An 18,861-nucleotide genomic window follows, 5' to 3' on the forward strand; every position below is an offset into this window, starting at 1 on the left:
GGTCAATGCACACATGATCACATATGTCACAACGTGACATCAAACTGTAGCAGCCCGAGGCCGTTCGGCCCTGAAGACGGCTCTGTCATTTGACAGGATCTGCCTCCTGCCCTGTTCCCATTAAACATCTGGACAGTGGGATTCCAGCCCCTTCCACGGCTGGGTCAGTCTTCCCGGTGGGAAATCCCGGCGGGGGTGGGGGGGGGGGGGGGAGCGGACGGCAAACAGCACTTTAAGATTGATTGAGGTGTAACCGTGACAGTGACCCCTGACCGTTCACCCCTCTCCCGGGCTGCCCCTTCCCTCACCCTGTGGGGGCCGGAGCTCGGCCTCCCAGGTCGGTGGCTCCCACACACCACGTTTCCTCCCGGCAGTGGACAGACTGGGTCTGCAGCTTCCCCGAGCCATCCCTGTGAGTGTTCCCCTCTGCCTGCGTGGACAGGAAGCGCAGTTATTTTTAGCTGGGACTCCCTGCGGAGCAGCCGCAACCGCAGCCACGTTGCTGCCTGCGGACCGCCCGTCTGCAGACAGTCTGGTCGGTTGAGCCTCGGCTCTGGTGCCAACGTCACACCAAACACTGGTTAAGGGAACGCGGGATAAAGCTGGGCACTGGGAGCCGCTCACTCTGCGAAGGTCGGGCTCTGGGGAGGCAGGTAAGGCGGACGGACAGTCTAACGGTTACAGAGAGAACACACAGACAGGAGCCCTGACATCGTCTCTGCCCCCGCACGAAACAGACCGGGGATCGCCGGAGAGTCGAAAGAGCCCCCAGTTCCTGAGTAGGAGCCGAAGTTTGTGAATCAGTGGAGGTCAGCACGAAAAGGGCGAAGTTTAATCTGGAAGTGGGAGGGCGCGCAGGCTGAAGTCAGGAGCGGGCTCTAAGTGGAAACTCCGGCAGCTTTCGGGCGGCAGCGCCCCAGGTGCAGTGAGGGGTCGCCCTGGGCAGACCAGGACAGACTTGGGCAGTGGGCTAGGTTCTGGAAACGTCAGCCGAGGTCATTCTGCCCGACTCGAAGGCACTCCAATCCAGTCCAGAGTTTCGGCCAGTTGTTGTCTGGATGTTCATTGCAATGGGATCAACATTGTTATAAACTCCAGGACTCAGGGTCCGGGAGCAGGGGGTTAATTTACTGGATCATATATTCAAACGGGAGAGTTCCAATCCCACCGCATCAGCTGGGGAATTTAAATAAAGATAGAATGGTTGACTAACCACAAAACCAGCAGCGTGCCGACATAAAGCCCTGGGCTTCAGTGAAGTTGTCCTGCCACAGCCTACCCTCTGTGTGAGTCTGGACCCACCGAGGTGGGGCCCCATCCACACGCCGCAATGGCCCGGCAAACCTCATGGTTCTGACTGGCCAATGGACACCTCCCAAATGCACTCATACCCCCCCCCCCCCCCCCCACCAAAGCAAGGTCACTTACATTGGTCATAGTCCGGAGTGTTGCGCTGAGGACCAGAGAGAACATCAATGGATCAAGTGGGAAGGGGTTGGATCCATTGGGAGTGTGGACAGTGGGAGTGAATGGGAAGGGGTTGGATCCATTGGGAGTTGGACAGTCGGAGTGAATGGGAAGGGGTTGGATCCATTGGGAGTGTGGACAGTGGATCAATTGGGAAAGTGATTATGTCCATTTGAATGTTGTGGGATGGGATTGAATAGGAAGTTTGATCACTGCACAGTTCCAGGGCAGGTGAAGACATCTGAGGGGTTCTCCCTCACCCTCCTCCTCCCTGCCACATGATCACCATCTCCACAGTGCCAGCTCCCTCCAGTGTCTCCCTGTCCAGAAAAGTGTGGAAGGGCTTGGGGTGGGTGAGGTAACTGCCCCCAGCCACGACGTGGCTTTGGAAGGGGCAGTGTCGGAGGTGTACGACAGACTCTGGTGACTTTCACGGGATGTTCTAACCTGTGGAACACAACCCTGCTTCTCCATCTGTCAGAGAGAGAGAGGGGGTCCACAGAAACCACCTCCCTTCAACCCACAACTGGGGCAAAGGAGGTAAAGGCCAATCACATTCCAAGGGGCTGGGCTTGGGAGTGTGGAAGGCAGAGGGCTAATTGAGTGGAGGATATTGTCTCCCCAATGAGGCAGTGTGGTGGGATCCCCACCTGTGGAACAGGGCCTCCTCACTGAGAGAGTGCAGAGAGACCAGTTACAGCTCTCACTAGCAGCATGCTGGAACCGCTCCCCTCTCCCAGCCCCACAGGGAAACCTTCAACTAGTTCATGTCCCTAACCTCCTGGCTTCACCTACCTGTGAGCCAGGGTGAATGAGTCAGCAGCAGTTCTCTCTGTTTCAGTAAATATGCCCCCAGAGCTGCCGATTGTGCAAGTTCCAGGTTCTCCCAAAGTCCAGCACACAACCAGAGCTGTGTTTACCTTCCATCCCCGAGGCTAGCTTTGAATCAGTGAAAGCATGGTGGAGATTGGGGCTTTGGTGTTTGGTGGGACCCTCTCCTGTGGGACCCTCTCCAATGGGAAGCTCACTCAGACCCTGAGACTGCAGAAGTGTAACAAGCCACACTAATTCTCCTCGGCTCCTGCTAGAGTTGTGAAGGATCAACAGACCCACCCCAAGACTTCTGGGAGCATCACTGAACTCAAGTACCATTTCAAGATGGGTAATTTTAGAGCAATGTAGGATAGACCCTCATCCAGGACAAAGCAGCCTGCTTGTTTGGCACCCTGAACACTCCCCCCTCCACCACCGACATACAGTGGCTGCAGTGTGCACCATCGACACAACGCACTGAAGTTACTCACCCAGGCTACTCTGACAGCACCTCCCAAACCTGTCACCACCAAGGACAAAGGCAGCAGGCACAGGGCAACACTGCCACCTGCAAGTTCCCCTCCATGCTGTACTCAGTCCTGGCTGGGAAACATCTCGCTGGTCCTACATAGCATCTGGGTCTACATCCTGAAACTCCCTGCCCAACAGCACTGTGGGAGCACCTTCCCCAGAGGAACTGCAGTGGTTCAAGGATGTGGCTCACAGGGGCATTCAGGGAGGGATGATCAATGCTGGTCTGGCCAGTGAGGCCCAGATCCTGAGAATAAAGCGAAAAATCTGAACCAGGATCAGGTTTATTGTCACTGTTGTATGTCGTGAAATGTGTAGTTCTGTGGCAGCAGCACAGTGCAGGACATAAACCTTACTGTGAGCTACAAAAATAAATAAATAGAGAAAAGAGGAATAATGAGGTAGTGTTCATGGGTTCATGGACCATTCAGAAATCTGATGGAGGGGAAGAAGCTGTTCCTGAAATGTTGAGTGTGGGTCTTCAGCCTTCTCTACCTCCTCCCCGATGGTAGTAACATGAAGAGGGCATGTCCTGGGTGGTGAGGGTCCCTAATGATGAATGATGCCTTCTTGAGGCACCACCTCTTGAAGATGTCCTTGATGGTGGGGAGGGTTGTGCCCGTGATGGAGCTGGCTGAGTCTACAACCCTCTGCAGCCTTTTCTGATCCTGCACATTGGAGCCTCCATACCAGGCAGTGATGCAACCAGTCAGAATGCTCTTCAATGTACATCTGTAGAAATTTGCAAGAGTCTTTGGTGACGTACCAAATCTCCTCAAACTCCTAACGAAGTAGAGCCACTGGCGTGCCTTCTTCATGACTGCATCAATGTGTTGGGCCCAGGATAGATCCTCTGAGGTGTTGATGCCCAGGAACTTGAAGCTGCTCACCCTTTCCGCCACTGACCCCTCAATGAAGACTGGTGTGTGTTCTCCCGACTTCCCCTTCCTGAAGTCCACAATCAATTCCTTGGTCTTGCTGACACTGAGTGCAAGGCTGTTGTTGTGACAGCACTCAACCAGCTGATATATCTCACTCCTGTACACCTCCTCATCGCCGTCTGAGATTCTGCCAACAGAGGTGTCATTGGTGAATTTATAGATGGGGTTTGAGCTGTGCCTAGTCACACAGTAATGGGTGTAGAGAGAGTAGAGCAGTGGGCTAAGCACGCATCCTTGAGGTGCACCCTGTGTTGATAGTCAGCGAGGAGGAGATGTTATTACCGATTGCACTGACTGTGGTCTCCCGATAAGGAAGACGAGGATCCAGTTGCAGAGGGAGGTACAGAGGCCCAGGTTTTGAAGCTTGTTGATTAATACTGACGGGATGTTGGTGTTGAACGCCGAGTTGTAATCGATAAACGGCAGCCTGAGGTATGTTTTGCTGTTGTCTAGGTGCTCCAAAGCAGAATACAGAGCCAGTGAGATTGCATCTGCTGTAGACCTATTGCGGCGGTAAGCAAATTGCAGCGGGTCCAGGTCCTTGCTCGGGCAGCAGATATTTCTAGCCATGACCAAAGTCTCAAAGCACTTCATCACAGTAGATGTGAATGCTACTGGGCGATAGTCGTTGAGGCAGCTCACCCTGCTCTTCTTGGGCACTGGTATGATTGATGCCCAATTGAAGCAGGTGAGAACCTCCGACTGCAGCAGTGAGAGGTTGAAGATGTCCTTGAACACTCCAGCCAGTTAATTGGTACAGGTTTTCAGTACCCTGCCAGGTACACTGTCGGGGCCTGACGCTTTGCGAGGGTTCACCCTCCTGAAGGATGTTCTGACATTGTCCTCCGAGACAGGAATCACAAGGTCGCCAGATGCTTTGGGGATTTGCACAGGTGTAGTGTTGTTCTCCCTTTCAAAGTGTGCGTAAAAGGTGTTGAGCTCATCAGGGAGTGAAGCATCACTGCCATTTATACTGTTCGGTTTCGCCTTATAGGAAGTAATGGCCTGCAAACCCAATCACAGGTGTTGTGCATCCAATTGTGTCTCTAACCTCACACAGAATTGCCTTTTCACTCTCATGATGGCCTTCTGTAGGTCATACCTGGACTTGTAGGGTTCTGGATCGCCAGTCTTGAATGCCACAGATCTCCCCCTCAGCAGACTGTGAATCTCCTGGTTCATCCAGCGCTTCTGGTTTGGGAAGACTCGGTATGTTCCCAACAGAAGACACTCATCCAGGCAGGTCTTGATGAAGTCGGTGACGGCCGTGGCATATTCACTCAGATCCGAAGCTGAATCCCTGAATATGGTCCAGTCCACTGATTCAAAGCAGTCCTGTAAACGCTTCTCCAGCTCGCTTGACCATACCTTCGTGGTCCTCACCACTGGTGCTGCGGTCGTCAGTCTCTGCCTATATGCCAGTAGGAAATGTACAGCCAGGTAATCGGACGTGCCAAAGTGCAGGTGTGGGATGGCACAGTCAGCGTTCTTGATGGTGGTGCAACGGTGATCGAGTGCGTTGGCTGGTTTGACAGGTGACGTGCTGGTGGTAGGTGGTCAGACTTCTTCAAGCTGGCCTGGTTGAAGTCCCCCGCGATGATCAGGAAGGCATCAGAGTGCGCTGTCTCGTGACTGCTGATCACAGTGCTCAACAGTGCCAGTTTGACCTGCCATGGGTGGAATGAACGCTCCTACCAGGATGACGGCGGAGAACTCCCTCGACGGATAAAATGGACAACACTTGGCCGCCAGATGTTCCAGGTCAGGGGAGCAGGACTGAGACAGAACTGCCACATCTGTGCACCACGATGAGTTAATCACAAAGCAAAGGCCGCCACCTCGGCCTTTACCTGACGCTGCCGTCCAGTCCACGCAGTGGGTGGTGAAGCCCTTGGGCTGGAGCGCTGTGTCCGGAGTGCTGGGGGTGACCCGTGTCTCTGTGAAGCAGAATACACGACAGTCCCAGTCTTGCTCTGAGGTCTTCAATTTTATTTTCCACAGACTGTACATTAGCCAGGAGGATGGTGGTGAGAGGGGGCCTTAGGGCCCTGTGTTTCAGTTTTATCTGCAGCCACGTTTCCTGAGACAATGGAGACGTTCCCTGACCTTCCAGCTGCTGTACTCGCTCCCGGGGTGGTCTGGGGTCCCGAGGCTGCCGGTCCTGAAGATCGCTGGTTCTTTCAAATAACTCAAAACAACGTTATTCCTGCAGGGTCTGCCGATTCCAGCCGTCGTGACGGTAAAACGGAGCGCCCCTTTCCTTCACAACGTGTGGGCTCAGGGCAGGTGTGAGCAGAGGGTCTAACTCTGGAACGATGCTGTGAATCCTCGGAGGGAAAGTTTCCAAATTTCCTGAATAGTCCTGGAGTTGCTGTAATGGAAGGTTTAATCTCCTGGATACTCCAAGGAGTAACTCAGCGAGGATGTAAAGCACGGTGGGGGCAGGTACTCCTTGCTCTTCCCTCCACAACCACGGGGGATAGAGTCAGTGCTACCACACACTGGATCGTGGGTGGTGTATCCACTATTGTGGCCTGAGCTCAGCAAAGGTCATTGTTCCACAGTGAAGGCAGCCAGACTGATGTGGAGGAAGATCATGTGATCAAACACCACCCAAGCAGAGGGGAGAGAAGTTCGTGACAGGAATGGGGATGCTTACTTCCAGTGGATCAGGTTTTAGGGTTCAGGGAGAGTCCCAGAGCACAGACTTGAGGCTGCTTGTGGGGCAGTGTGGGGGCGTGAGGAAGACAGCAGAGGCCAGGAAGGGTGCTGGGGCTTCGGAGGGTGGGGCAGGTTGGCTGAGAGTTTGTGATGCAATTATAGATTAAGGCTGAACTGCCTTTCACTAGCACCTTTCACTACTCTGGGACATCCCAAAGCACTGCACAGCGAATGAAAGTGTGATCACTGCTGTAATATAGTAAGCTCAGCAGCAAATTTGTACACAGCAAGATCCCACAAACAACAATGAAAGTTCTGGGAATGCTCAGTGGGTCAGGCAGAATCTGTGGAGAGAGAAACAGATTTAACATTTCAGGTCAAAGAGAACGTTTCAGGTTCAGAGACAAACGTTGGCCCAGGGCACTGGGGTGGCCTGCACTCTGCTACAGACATGGTCACAGATCCTTTATATCCATTGAGAGCAGCCGGGGTCTGGGTGGATCTCTCAGCCCCTCAGTTCTGCCCTGCAGCTTCAGCCTTGGTTCTGTTGCCAAGTTCCTTCAGCCTCGATCTCCTGATGTAGGGCCAGGTTCAGAGGCAACACCAGTGATGCTTCTCCTCCGGTCAAACTCAAAGTCAAAGTCGAGTTCATTGTCATACACACACGTACGTGTGCACAGGTGCAGTGAAAAACTTACCTGCAGCAGCATCACAGGCACAGAGCATCAGATAAGCAGCATTCACAAGAAAAACATAAACATAAATTACACACAATTTTTACAAGAAAGAACACAATTAGAACAAAAAAAAGTCCATTTCAGTGCAAAGTGGTCCCAGTGTTGCTATACTGAGGTAGTGATTGGGGTTGTGCCGGTTGGTTCAAGAACCGAATGGTTGAAGGGAAGTAGCTGTTCCTGACCCTGGTGGTGTGGGACTTCAGGCTTCTGTACCTCCTGCCCGATGGGAGCTGTGAGAAGATGGCATGGCCCGGATGGTGGGGATCTTTGATGGTAGATGTTGCCTTCTTGAGGCAGCACCTCCTGAAGATACCACCGATGGTGGGGAGGGATGTCACCATGATGTATTGGGCAGAGTCCACTCCCCTCTGCAGCTTCTTACGTTCCTGCGCATTCAAATTGCCATCCCAGACCATGATGCAACCAGTCAGGATATTTTCAACAGCACATCTGTAGAAGTGTGTTCAAGTGTTGATGCTGGCACGCCTACCTCGTGATTACATCTATGTGCTGGGCCCAGGACAAGTCGTGCGATATATTAAAGCCCAGGAGTTTAAAGCTGCTGGCTCTCTCCACCACTGATTCCCCCAATGTTGACTGGCGCATGTTCACCCTCCTTCCCCTTCCTGAAGTCGACAATCAGCTCTTTAGTTTTACTGACGTTGAGCAAGAGGTTGTTGTTGTGGCACCGTTCAGCCAGGTGTCCTACCTCCAGTGAGTGTGAGGAGGTGCTGCTGATTGCCAGCGTGTCTGGCCGGGCTCTGGGGGAACTCACACATAGCTCTTGTCACTCTCCGCAGATCTGAAGACAGGATGAAGATCCTGGTTGTACTGATGTTCCTGGGAGCCACCCCACTCGCTTCCTCACAAGAGGACTACCATGCATTGGTAAGTTGCAATGATTTGTTAGTGCTGATGTTTACTCCCCAACTCCTGTACAGGAACATCTCTCCCATCTTACGGCTCCATCTCACAGTCCACAGTAACGCAAAGTATTGGAGTAGTTCCCCATACTACACCTTGGGAAGGGGAGGAGCACCTTACGGGAAAAGTGAAGATCTCCCAGCCTCCTGGACCAAGAGGCTGTTAACAAACTGGTGGCAGAGCTCCTGGAATGTTGGAGGTGGGGGCAGGATTGTTTGAAAGCTGCAGAATTGAGGGGCGTGTCCAGGGGGGCTGAACCTCCGATCAAAGCCCAGTGTTCCGGAGATAAATTCAGAAGAACCCTTCACCCGAAGAGGTGAGCGAAGGTTGCAGACATCTGAAGTTAGTCACGCATTGGCTCTGATGTCACTGAGTTACAAGGAGAGGTCGGACAAACTTAGATTGTTTTCTACGGAGCGTTGGCTGAGGGGAGACCTGGTCAAAGTTTACAAAATGATGAGAGGCAGAGATAGGGTAGATAGTCAGAACTTTATTCCCAGGGTGGAAATGTCAAATACTGAAGGACAAAGGTTTAAGGTGAGAGGAAGAACATTTAAAGGAGATTTATGAGGCAAGTTTTTAAACAGAGAGTGGCGGGTGGCTGGAACCTGCTGCCAGGGGAGGTGGTGGGAGCAGATACGATAGTGCAGTTTAAGAGGCTGTTAGACAGGCATGTGAACAGACAGGGAATGGAGGGATATGGGCCAAGTGCGGGGGATGGGATTAGTTAGACCAGCATCATTGTTGGCACAGACATGGTGGGCCGAAGGGCCTGTTCCTGGTCTGTGTTCCCTGAGTGATGGGGGGACGCGATACACTGAATGGCACACATGGAGCCGGCCTGCTTGGGAGGTGGCAACGTGTGTGGAAAAGGCCCAGCTCCTGATGACTAACTGAGGAAGTCAGAGGCCCCGAGCCGTCCCACAGTGCGACCTCTCAGACGGGAGCAACTGCAATATTACCGGCAGGCCAGGGGTCTCCGTGTCCTAGCATGGTATTCCGTGTGGTATTACCAGCAGGCCAGGGGTCTCCATGTCCCAGCATGGTATTCCGTGTGGTATTACCAGCAGGCCAGGGGTCTCCATGTCCCAGCATGGTATTCCGTGTGGTATTACCAGCAGGCCAGGGGTCTCCGTGTCCCAGCGTGGTATTCCAGTGGTGTTGGGCAAGATGGGTGGGGGGGGGGGGAGATCAGGGAGGCAACAACAGGGAGCTGGAGCAACAAGCCACAGGGGAGAGAGGAAGCAGACCCCAAGGTCAGGCAGAGAGAGCTGGAAGACCGGGAGTGAGGGAGGAAACTTGGAATGATACCCCGACCTCATGCCAGATTCATCAACCCCACCCTCCTCTCCCATAAGTCTACATCCTAAACCCTAGAACTGATGGATTCGATCCCAGCCTGTAACTCACTGCCAGGGGTATTCTACATGTAAGCCCATTACTGAGGGGTGCTTTGTGTTCCTAGGGAACCGTCTGTGTCGTGATTCTCTGTAACTCGAAGCCAGATCATCTGCGCAAGCATCAAGAAATGTTTAAAAAATACATTTTGTGTTTATTTATTTACCGTTTTCCACATAAATTCTGTAAGAGTGAATTTTAATCCCTATCTCAGATTTGTGGGTGGTGATTAGTGAATTGTGTAAGGGTGAATTTCCGTTACCTGAGCGGCTATAGTGTGGGGTTGCCTGTACATCAATTGTAAGGTGAGGGGACCGAAGCTGAACACAGTCGTCCAGGTGTGGCCTCACCAACACCTGTACCACCGGAACACAACCCTCCTGGTCGTAAACTCCAACCCTTCACAACTAACTGCCTGTTGCACCTGCCTGATTCACGTGCCAGAACATCTCGATCCCTCTGAACCTCACTCATCTGCAGTCTCTCCCCACACAGATAATTATCTCCCTTTCGATTCCCCTTATTGAAGTGCACAACCTCACACTTCCCCACATCAAACTCCATCTGCCAGTCCTTCTTCCAATCACTCAACCCAACTACGTCTCAGTTATTAGATTCCAGCCCCAACTTACTCCAGGATGTCTGTTATCCTCTACATAAACCCGGCAGACCCCGTGATTAGATTGTAGCTTGTAGCTCACTGCTGGGGATCTGTCATAAGGACATAAGAAATAGGAGCAGGAGGAGGCTATTCAGCCCTTAGAGCCTGCTCTGCCGGTCATCAGGATCATGGCGAATCTTCGTACCTTAAAAGGAATTATAGTTTACATTATTTCTTTAAATGCTAAATGTTGCCTGCCCACCATCACAACTCTCTGTGTCCCCTCCGATCAACCACAGGCAACTTTCCCCCTCGCACTTCATCACTTCATTATTTAGCTTGGTGCCTGGTTTTACAATGAACCAACTCAATGTCAAATTCTGTTATATTATGATCACTCTTCCCCAAAAGGCCCTTTACAGGAAGATTATCAGTTAACCCTTTCATATCACACAAAACTGGATCCAAAGTAGCCTTTCCCTACTTGTTCCACAATACACTGACCGAGGAACTCGTGGGTTCTGTGAATTGATCTCCACCTTGTTACTGGTCATTTGGTTTGTCCATTCTTTAACCAGTGCAGTGATTCCGGGCATGACACATAGGCTGCTGTGCTTGCTGCCAAGTTGTTCTCTGGGACCCAGTGCCGTGTTGTGTTAAACATTTGCAGGAGCCATTTGTGGATGAGACCGCGGAGCCGGATTTGGCCGTGGAGGAGGAGGTAGAAGAGGAGATCCTGGGAACGCCAGTGCAGAGACTTGCCTATTCCATCTCTGAGTTTGGCTACGACCTGTACCGGCTGCTGGCCAGCAGGGACCCCGGGGCCAACGTCTTCTTGTCTCCCCTGAGTGTAGCCACCAGCCTGTCTGCACTGTCACTTGGTGAGGGTGAAGTTCTGATCCACAGGGCTGCCTCTCATCACGTCCTGTTCCCCTTCAGTGTGGGACCAGGCTGGTGGGGGTGGTGGGGGGGTGGGGGAGGGTCCTGGGGAGGGGCTGCACCCTCCCATCTCTCCTCACCAGATACATATCCACTCAGGCCTCGCCTCAGCTCCCCAGGGGCTCCGACCTCTGCTCTCCGGTGTGGCCCAGAGGATGACCAGGACCAGAGATTGGCTCTGCTGGACCAACAGTATGACCAGGGGTCGGGGCCACACTCCCCACCAAATCCCACCCCATCCTGACATCACAGTCCCTTCATCGTCACTGGAACTCCCTCCCAACACTACCATGGGGCCACCTTCACCCAGAGACAGCTCACCCCCACCCCCCACCCCTGCTCAAGGGCAGTGGGGATGGGCGATGTGCTGCCCTGCACCCTGTGAGTGGGTGGAAAACACCAACTGCACCAGACATCAGACTGGCGTTTGTCCGAGGGCTGTCTCATCACCTCCATTTGCCCTCCTGATTTCTTTCTTGTGTACCCCTACATTGCTGATATTCCTCAGAGATTCACCCGATCCAGCTGCCTGTACCGCCTTCTTTTTCCTGACCAGACCCTCGTCAACCAGGATTCCCAACTCCCGAGAGCCTTGCCCTAGACTCCAACTGAACATGTTGGCCCTGAACTCTCCCCATCTCATGTGTAGAAGCATCCCACTTGCCAAATGTCCTCTTACCTGCAAACAACCTCTCCCAATTGACCTTTAAAGTTCCTGCCTGATACTATTGAAATTAGCCTTCCCCCAATTTAGTTCCCAAGGTACCGACTGTCCCCAGGGTACGGTCCCCAAGGTACCAACTCTCCCCGGTGAACGGTCCCCAAGGTACCGACTCACCCCAGTGTACGGTCCCTGAGGTATCAACTCTCCTTGGGTACAGTCCCCAAGGTACCGATCTCCCTGGGGTACGGTCCCCGAGGTACCAACTCTCCCCGGGATACAGTCCCCAAGGTACTGACTGTCCCTGGGGTACGGTCCCTGAGGTACTGACTCTCCCCAGTGTACGGTCCCCAAGATACTGACTCTCTGCGGGGTGACCCATTTTTTTGCAGTGAGGTGGGGGTGCCAATTCTCTCTGGTTCCCAGTAACTTGGCTCCTTGTTTCTTTCCTAAGGCACCCTCTCCACAAACAAGGAGGTTCTCCAGCGAATCCTGAACTATGAATCATTGCAGGACCTGGATGTGCACAGTGTGTTCAAGGACCTTCTGTCTGAGGTTACTACCCAGCCCAAACAATTCAAAACAGTTGCACGAATATATGGCAAGAAAAGTAAGAAACTACTGAGCCCATCTTTCTCAACAATGAGATTGACTGTGACGTGTGTACAGTGCGCATGTGTGCGTGCATGTATGTGTGCACATGTGTGCATGTGCATGTGCATTCGTGCATCCATGCATGTGCATACGCGCGCGCACGTGCGCGGGTGTGTGTGTGTGTGTGTGTGTGTGTGTGTGTGTGTGGGAGAGGCAGGTTCAGTGCTGTCTCAGCCTTTGGCTGTGTGTGCAGTGTGTCATTGTAGCCTGTGTCACTGTTCCTGTGTCACTGTTCCTGTGTCACTGTTCCTGTGTCATTGTAGCCTGTGTCACTGTAGCCTGTGTCACTGTTCCTGTGTCACTGTGCTTGATTGAATGCCAGCTTGTGCCCTGTGGTCTCTGGTGCCAGGACAGAGACACGGTGACTGGGGGTGACGAGTGACTCTGAGCTGAGCTGTCAGACCCAGAGGGAACATCTATCAGACCGGCCACTAACCCTGTTCACCTTGCCCCAGGACTGAGAATGCGAGCTGCCTTCATGAACCAGGTCAGTCAGTTCTACGGGTTCAGACCCAAGGCCGTCACTGGCAACGTGCAGCAGGATGTACAGAGTATCAACCAGTGGGTGAGGAGCCAGACGGGAGGCAAGATATCGCAGGTGATCAGCAGCATGCCCGCCGCACTCAGTCTGCTCCTGCTCAGTGCCGCACACTACAAAGGTGAGGGGTGCAGATGGAGAGGTCGGGACAGCGCAGGGTGGGGGCTTCCTGGTGAACTCTGCTCACTGTTACAGAGTGGCGACCCCTGAATGAGTACAGTCCCTGAGGTACCGACTGTCCCTGGGGTACAGTCCCCGAGGTACTGACTCTCCCCAGGGTACAGTCCCTGAGGTACTGACTCTCCCCGGGGTACGGTCCCCAAGGTACTGACTCTTCCCGGGGTACGGTCCCCAAGGTACCGACTCTCCCCAGGGTACAGTCCCTGAGGTACTGACTCTTCCCGGGGTACGGACTCCCTCAGTCTCCCAACCATTGCTCATCACGGTTGTTCCATTTCAGGGCAGCTGGTGACCAGATTTAACCCGGTGAACACGCTGTTGAAGACGTTCCGGGTGGGTTACGGGCAGGAGGTGGACATTCCAATGATGAGCAGTCCCCACTACCCACTGCGCTACGGCTACGACTCTGAGCTAAACTGCAAGGTGAGAGTCCGCGGCTGCTCCTGGTCCTCAGTGAGGATCAGTCCCTGCTGGTCCCTCACCCACACAGTGCCCGGTGGGCAGTGAGGGAGGGTCGCACCGTGGGAGGGATGGTACTGAGGGAGGGTCACACTGTGGGAGGGACGGTACTGAGGGAGGGTTACTGTGGTAGGGGTGGTACTGAGGGAGGGTCACACTGTGGGAGGGACGGTACTGAGGGAGGGTCACTGTGGTAGGGGTGGTACTGAGGGAGGGTCCCACTGTGGGAGGGACGGTACTGAGGGAGGGTTACTGCGGTAGGGGTGGTACTGAGGGAGGGTCCCACTGTGGGAGGGACGGTACTGAGGGAGGGTCACTGTGGTAGGGGTGGTACTGAGGGAGGGTCCCACTGTGGGAGGGACGGTACTGAGGGAGGGTTACTGCGGTAGGGGTGGTACTGAGGGAGGGTCCCACTGTGGGAGGGACGGTACTGAGGGAGGGTCACTGTGGTAGGGGTGGTACTGAGGGAGGGTCCCACTGTGGGAGGGACGGTACTGAGGGAGGGTCACTGTGGTAGGGGTGGTACTGGGGGAGTCTCTCACTGTCGGGGGTGGTACTGAGGGAGTGTCTCTGTGGGAGGGGCTGAACTGAGGGAGGGTCACACTGTGGGGGGTGGTACTGAGGGAGGGTCCCACTGTGGAAGAGGCAGGGCAGAGTCCCACACTGGTCTCCCTTCTGGTCTGTACCCACGTGGCGTGCGTTGTCTCTGGCCACTGAGCACAGGCTGAGTGGACATGGTGTGTGTGTGGCTGGGCTGTCCGATGGTGCCTCCACAGAACCCCTTGACCTTCCACCCTGCACATCTTCTGCTTCCTGTCCTTTAGATTGGCCTGTTCCCGTACGTGGGTGACATCAGCCTGTTGATCTTCCTGCCCAGCGGCCCCAGGTACAACATGACTGCAGTCGAGGACAGTCTGATGCCAGTGTTTGTGCATGACCTGGTCAGTCAGCTGCAGTCTGTCCGAGCCAGTGTCTCCATCCCCAGGCTGACCATTGACACCAACCTCGAGCTGAAGAATGTGCTGGGAGAGATGAGTAAGTCATAGCAGCAGGATCCGCTCCCCTCCATTATCCATTCACCCTCGTTCTCCACCAGTGGGCCCAGGCAGCAGATCTTCGATCTGATCGCTGGTTGTCAGGTTGCGCATGTGTTCAGTGCACACGTCGGCCCGTGTTCCAGCTTCCCTGGGCGGGCAGCTGGTGTTCCCTCCAGCGTGCCGTCCCACCCCCTCAGTGACCCTGGGCTGATCACCGTTCAGGCAGGAGTGATGGAGGGAGGATACTGGGGCCTGAGGTTGTGCTGCTGATGGTCCACGGTGCTGGAGGGACACATCGGGGTCTTGGTCACCTCACCAGCTCTGTCAGGGACAGAGACAGCCCCTGGGGCAGGGGGGATCAGGTGGGCTGAACCCTCCTGTAGGCAGACCCATGTTCTCTGTCGGTCTGATCTCACAAGGACTCAGTGAATGAGAATGTGTTGCCAGGACGAGGTGACCATCAGAGCGAAGCAGATCCCGACAGGAGACTGCGGTGAGTCACTGGGGACACTGCTTCATTGGGAAGTTCAGGGCCATGGTGAGGGCTTGCAGGAGGCTGGAGCCACCCCGAAGGAGCTAGTGCAGAGGAGACGGGTTCAGTGGCTTCCAACCTCAGTGACACACCTCAAAGACCCAATCCTGCCATGGCTGATGGTGGCACCAAACCCCGGATGGTGCCCATGATGATGGTCCCTGGTGGAGATTGGTATCAATGGGTGATACCCCCCCGAGCACTGCCCACAGAGATGGTCCCTGGTGGAGATTGATGCCCACCCACCTGCATCCTGGCACTTCCCTTGCCGCACCCCTCTCTCCCCTCCCCCACCCCACCCCTCTCCCCTGTCCCACCCCACCCCCCTCCCTCCTCCCCACCCACCCCTCTCCCCCTTCGCCCACCCCACCCCTCTCCCCTGTCCCACCCCACCCCCTCCCTCCTCCCCACCCACCCCCTCCCCCTTCCCCCACCCAACCCTCTCCCCCTTCCCCCACCCCCCTCCCTCCTCCCCACCCACCCCTCTCCCCTGTCCCACCCCACCCCCCTCCCTCCTCCCCACCCACCCCCTCCCCCTTCCCCTCCCACCCCTCTCCCCCTCCCCCACCCTACCCCTCACCCCCTTCCCCTCCCACCCCTCTCCCCCTCTCCCACCCTACCCCCCTCTCCCCCTCCCCACCCCCACACCTCTCCCCACCCTCCTCCCTCCCCCACCCCCACCCCTCACAGAACCAGGCCAAACATTTCCTTCTCCTCAGTTTCCCAGACAGACGCCAGCTCTGACACCAGCCCGCGGGCAGAGAACAGCTGCACAGGCTGTGCTGGCAGAGACAGGCCTGTGCCTGAAGCCCAAGGACGGGGTTTGGAACTGTGACCACCTGTGTTTACTTTCACCAGATCTGAGCCCCCTCTACACTCCGTCCGAGCTGAAGAAACTCACGGCGGGTCCTGTCACCATCTCCAGTGTCACCCACAGAGCCTCCCTGGTGCTGGACGAGGAGGGGATGGGGAACGCTGACCTCCCCACAGCCACCACGCCCCAGCTCAGCCTCGAGTTCCACGTCAACCAGCCCTTCATCCTGGTTTTGTACGACAACCCTTCGGGCTCTCTGCTGCACATCGGGAGGGTCATGGACCCCAGGAATCTGGTGACCAGCCGGCACAGGGGGCCAGGAAATCAGTGAACATTGGCTGCACCACACACACCCAGACAGAAGGAGGGAGCTCCCCTCGCACTCCCCTCGCACTCCCCCCTGCACTCCCCTCGCACTCCCCCCACACTCCCCCTGCACTCCCCTCGCACTCCCCCTGCACCCTCCTCCCTCGCCGTCTCCTCCCACCCCCTCATCTTGCCACCCTCCCACCCCACCTCTCCATAACCCTCCCTCATCCATCCTCCAGCTTCACCCCACCCCACCCCAAACCTCCTCCTCACCTCTCTCACCCCCTCCTGTCCCAAATGTCTCACCTTTCTGTCCCTCTCCCTCCCTCTCCCTCCCTATCTCTCCCTCCCTCTCCCTCCCTCCCTCTCTCTCTCCCTCTCTCTCTCCCTCTCTCTCTCCCTCCCTCTCTCTCCCTCCCTATCTCTCCCTCCCTCTCCCTCCCTCCCTCTCTCCCTCCCTCTCCCTCCCTCCCTCTCTCCCTCCTTCTCTCTCCCTCCCTATCTCTCCCTCCCTCTCCCTCCCTCTCTCCCTCCCTCCCTCCCTCTCCCCCTCTCTCCCTCCCTCCCTCTCTCTCTCCCTCCCTCTCTCTCTGCCTCTCTCCCTCCCTCTCTCTCTCCTTCCCTATCTCTCCCTCCCTCTATCTCTCCCTCCCTCTCTCTCTCCCTCCCTCCCTCTCTCTCTCCCTCCCTCCCTCTCTCCCTCCCTCCCTCTCTCCCTCCCTCCCTCTCTCCCTCTCTCTCTCTCCCTCCCTCTCTCTCCCTCCCTCTCTCTCTCCCTCCCTCCCTCTCTCCCTCTCTCTCTCCCTCCCTCTCTCTCTGCCTCTCTCCCTCCCTCCCTCTCTCTCTCCCTCCCTATCTCTCCCTCCCTCTATCTCTCCCTCCCTCTCTCTCTCCCTCCCTCTCTCTCTCCCTCCCTCTCTCTCTCCCTCCCTCTCTCTGTCTCTCTTTCTTTTGATCCCATTCTATTTGATTCTGGTTCCCACTGATTCTCTTCGGTTTTCCTGGTGGGAATGGGCCATCCCAGGAACACTGATCCACCCATCAGCCTCCAGAATAGACCCAACATAGTGGCAAAGCCGACTGATGTGGGGCATCACTCCCTAACAAAGCCCACACCCTCCACTGACCCAGGACAGGGACCACACACACTGACCCAAGACAGGACAGGGACCACACCCTCCACTGACCCAGGACTGGACAGGTAGCACACACACTGACCGAGGACAGGACAGGACAGGGACCACACCCTCCACTGACCCAGGACTGGACAGGTACTGCACATACTGACCCAGGACAGGACAGGTACCACACACACCTTCCACTGACCCTGGCAGACAGGCATGGTGTAACCACATCACATAACCACTAACAGAGCCAACAATGGCCACAAACCACCTTTACGGTTCTGACAGATATCAAGTGAAAACATTCGAACAGTCAGTTCTGTGGGTGAATTTGTCAACCTACCTGTAATCATAAAATTGATGAAAGTATCAGGAGAACGAACACTCTGTAACCGTGGTGAAGTGTGGTTATTTCTGGGACAGAAGTAAGGATCGCCAACAAAACCCAGTCAGGTGACCTTACTGCTGGGTGACCAGACACAGGGTGAAGCTCCCTCCGCACCGTCCCGTCACACACTCCCGGGGTCAGACACAGGGTGAAGCTCCCTCCGCACCGTCCCACCACACACTCCCAGGGTCAGACACAGGGTGAAGCTCCCTCCGCTCCGTCCCGTCACACACTCCCGGGGTCAGACACAGAGTGAAACTCCCTCCGCACCGTCCCGTCACACACTCCCGGGGTCAGACACAGGGTGAGGCTCCCTCCACACTGTCCCACCACACACTCCCGGGGTCAGACACAGGGTGAAGCTCCCTCCGCACCGTCACATCACACACTCCCGGGGTCAGACACAGAGTGAAGCTCTGGACCGATTGTGAGTTTGAGAGCCTCTGCTACTACTGAGTGTGGAGCAGCTTCTTCAGTGCAGTGTGTGGGAGATGGACGAGGTGTGGGAGCTGGCTTTGCATTTGAAGGGAGGGTGAGAAAGGAATTGATTTTCCATCACTTTTGCTGGTGGGAAGAGGAACATTGGCACAACTACAGAAGAAGGAACAGCGATGGTGGTTGCCAAGAGATTGGGCAGTGGAGGAGCTGTAACGTCCTGGGTGGGACTGCCTGACTCTACAGTGTGCCATCCTTGAGACAGGTAACCTCCCTCCTGCCCACCTCCCTGGCCTGGGTCAGCCGAAGGTTCCGGGCTCAGCAATGTTCACCTTGGGCGTTGTTGAAATCTGGACCTGGATGACGATGCCTTCCCCAGCCAGACAGCCCCTGAAAGGCTACGGCCCCTGTGAAGCTCTGACCACCCTTGCCCTTTGCCCCCCGTTCCTGCCCAAATTCTCTCCCTTTCCCAGACTCTTTACTGCTTCCAAAACAATCCCAGTGGGGTTGGACATGCTGCCAACCACATCACCACTTTGACAGCGGCAGAGGCAGATCCTGTGGATCAGTCACCCTTCCGCTCACTGACGACAGAGGGGTCGGAGTTCATGTGCACCAGGTTGTTGGCCCCACGGCCTCTGTCACAGCCTCAAGTGTATGGGACGGCTGCCAGAGGCCCTGCAGGTCCGTGCCGACCAAGATTCCCACCGGACTAGTC

General features: G+C 55.4%; 1 protein-coding gene and 1 long non-coding RNA gene across 4 annotated transcripts; both read left to right on the top strand.

Annotated features, from left to right (window-relative positions):
- The first annotated feature begins 343 nt into the window (after nucleotides 1–343).
- On the top strand, nucleotides 344–16,838 carry LOC127581329 (pigment epithelium-derived factor-like). Of its 3 annotated transcripts, none has more exons than XM_052035638.1 (8): nucleotides 344–412; nucleotides 7,951–8,038; nucleotides 10,744–10,954; nucleotides 12,128–12,283; nucleotides 12,783–12,986; nucleotides 13,326–13,468; nucleotides 14,329–14,539; nucleotides 15,932–16,838. In XM_052035638.1, the coding sequence occupies exons 2-8, from the start codon at nucleotides 7,964–7,966 to the stop codon at nucleotides 16,216–16,218; spliced, it is 1,287 nt and encodes a 428-aa protein (XP_051891598.1). In that variant the 5' UTR covers nucleotides 344–412; nucleotides 7,951–7,963; the 3' UTR covers nucleotides 16,219–16,838. The 3 variants fall into 3 exon arrangements, with proteins under 3 accessions (XP_051891598.1, XP_051891596.1, XP_051891597.1); XM_052035636.1 differs by lacking the exon at nucleotides 344–412 and adding an exon at nucleotides 486–809 and having other exon boundaries at nucleotides 15,932–16,836; XM_052035637.1 differs by lacking the exon at nucleotides 344–412 and adding an exon at nucleotides 486–653 and having other exon boundaries at nucleotides 15,932–16,836.
- Nucleotides 16,839–17,054: 216 nt separating this feature from the next.
- On the top strand, nucleotides 17,055–17,712 carry LOC127581372 (uncharacterized). The gene is made up of 2 exons (XR_007957942.1): nucleotides 17,055–17,397; nucleotides 17,468–17,712. It is a non-coding gene; the product is annotated as an uncharacterized LOC127581372 (long non-coding RNA).
- Nucleotides 17,713–18,861: the final 1,149 nt, after the last annotated feature.

Source organism: Pristis pectinata, chromosome 21, assembly GCF_009764475.1.
Source record: "Pristis pectinata isolate sPriPec2 chromosome 21, sPriPec2.1.pri, whole genome shotgun sequence".
NCBI classification, from domain to species: domain Eukaryota; kingdom Metazoa; phylum Chordata; class Chondrichthyes; order Rhinopristiformes; family Pristidae; genus Pristis; species Pristis pectinata.

Coding starts and splice junctions, on each gene's coding strand:
- LOC127581329 (XM_052035638.1), top strand. CDS start 7,964: ATGAAGATCCTGGTTGTACTGATGTTCCTGGGAGCCACCCCACTCGCT. Junction 12,987..13,325: donor CAGTGCCGCACACTACAAAG/GTGAGGGGTGCA, acceptor GTTCCATTTCAG/GGCAGCTGGTGACCAGATTT. Junction 13,469..14,328: donor ACTCTGAGCTAAACTGCAAG/GTGAGAGTCCGC, acceptor CCTGTCCTTTAG/ATTGGCCTGTTCCCGTACGT.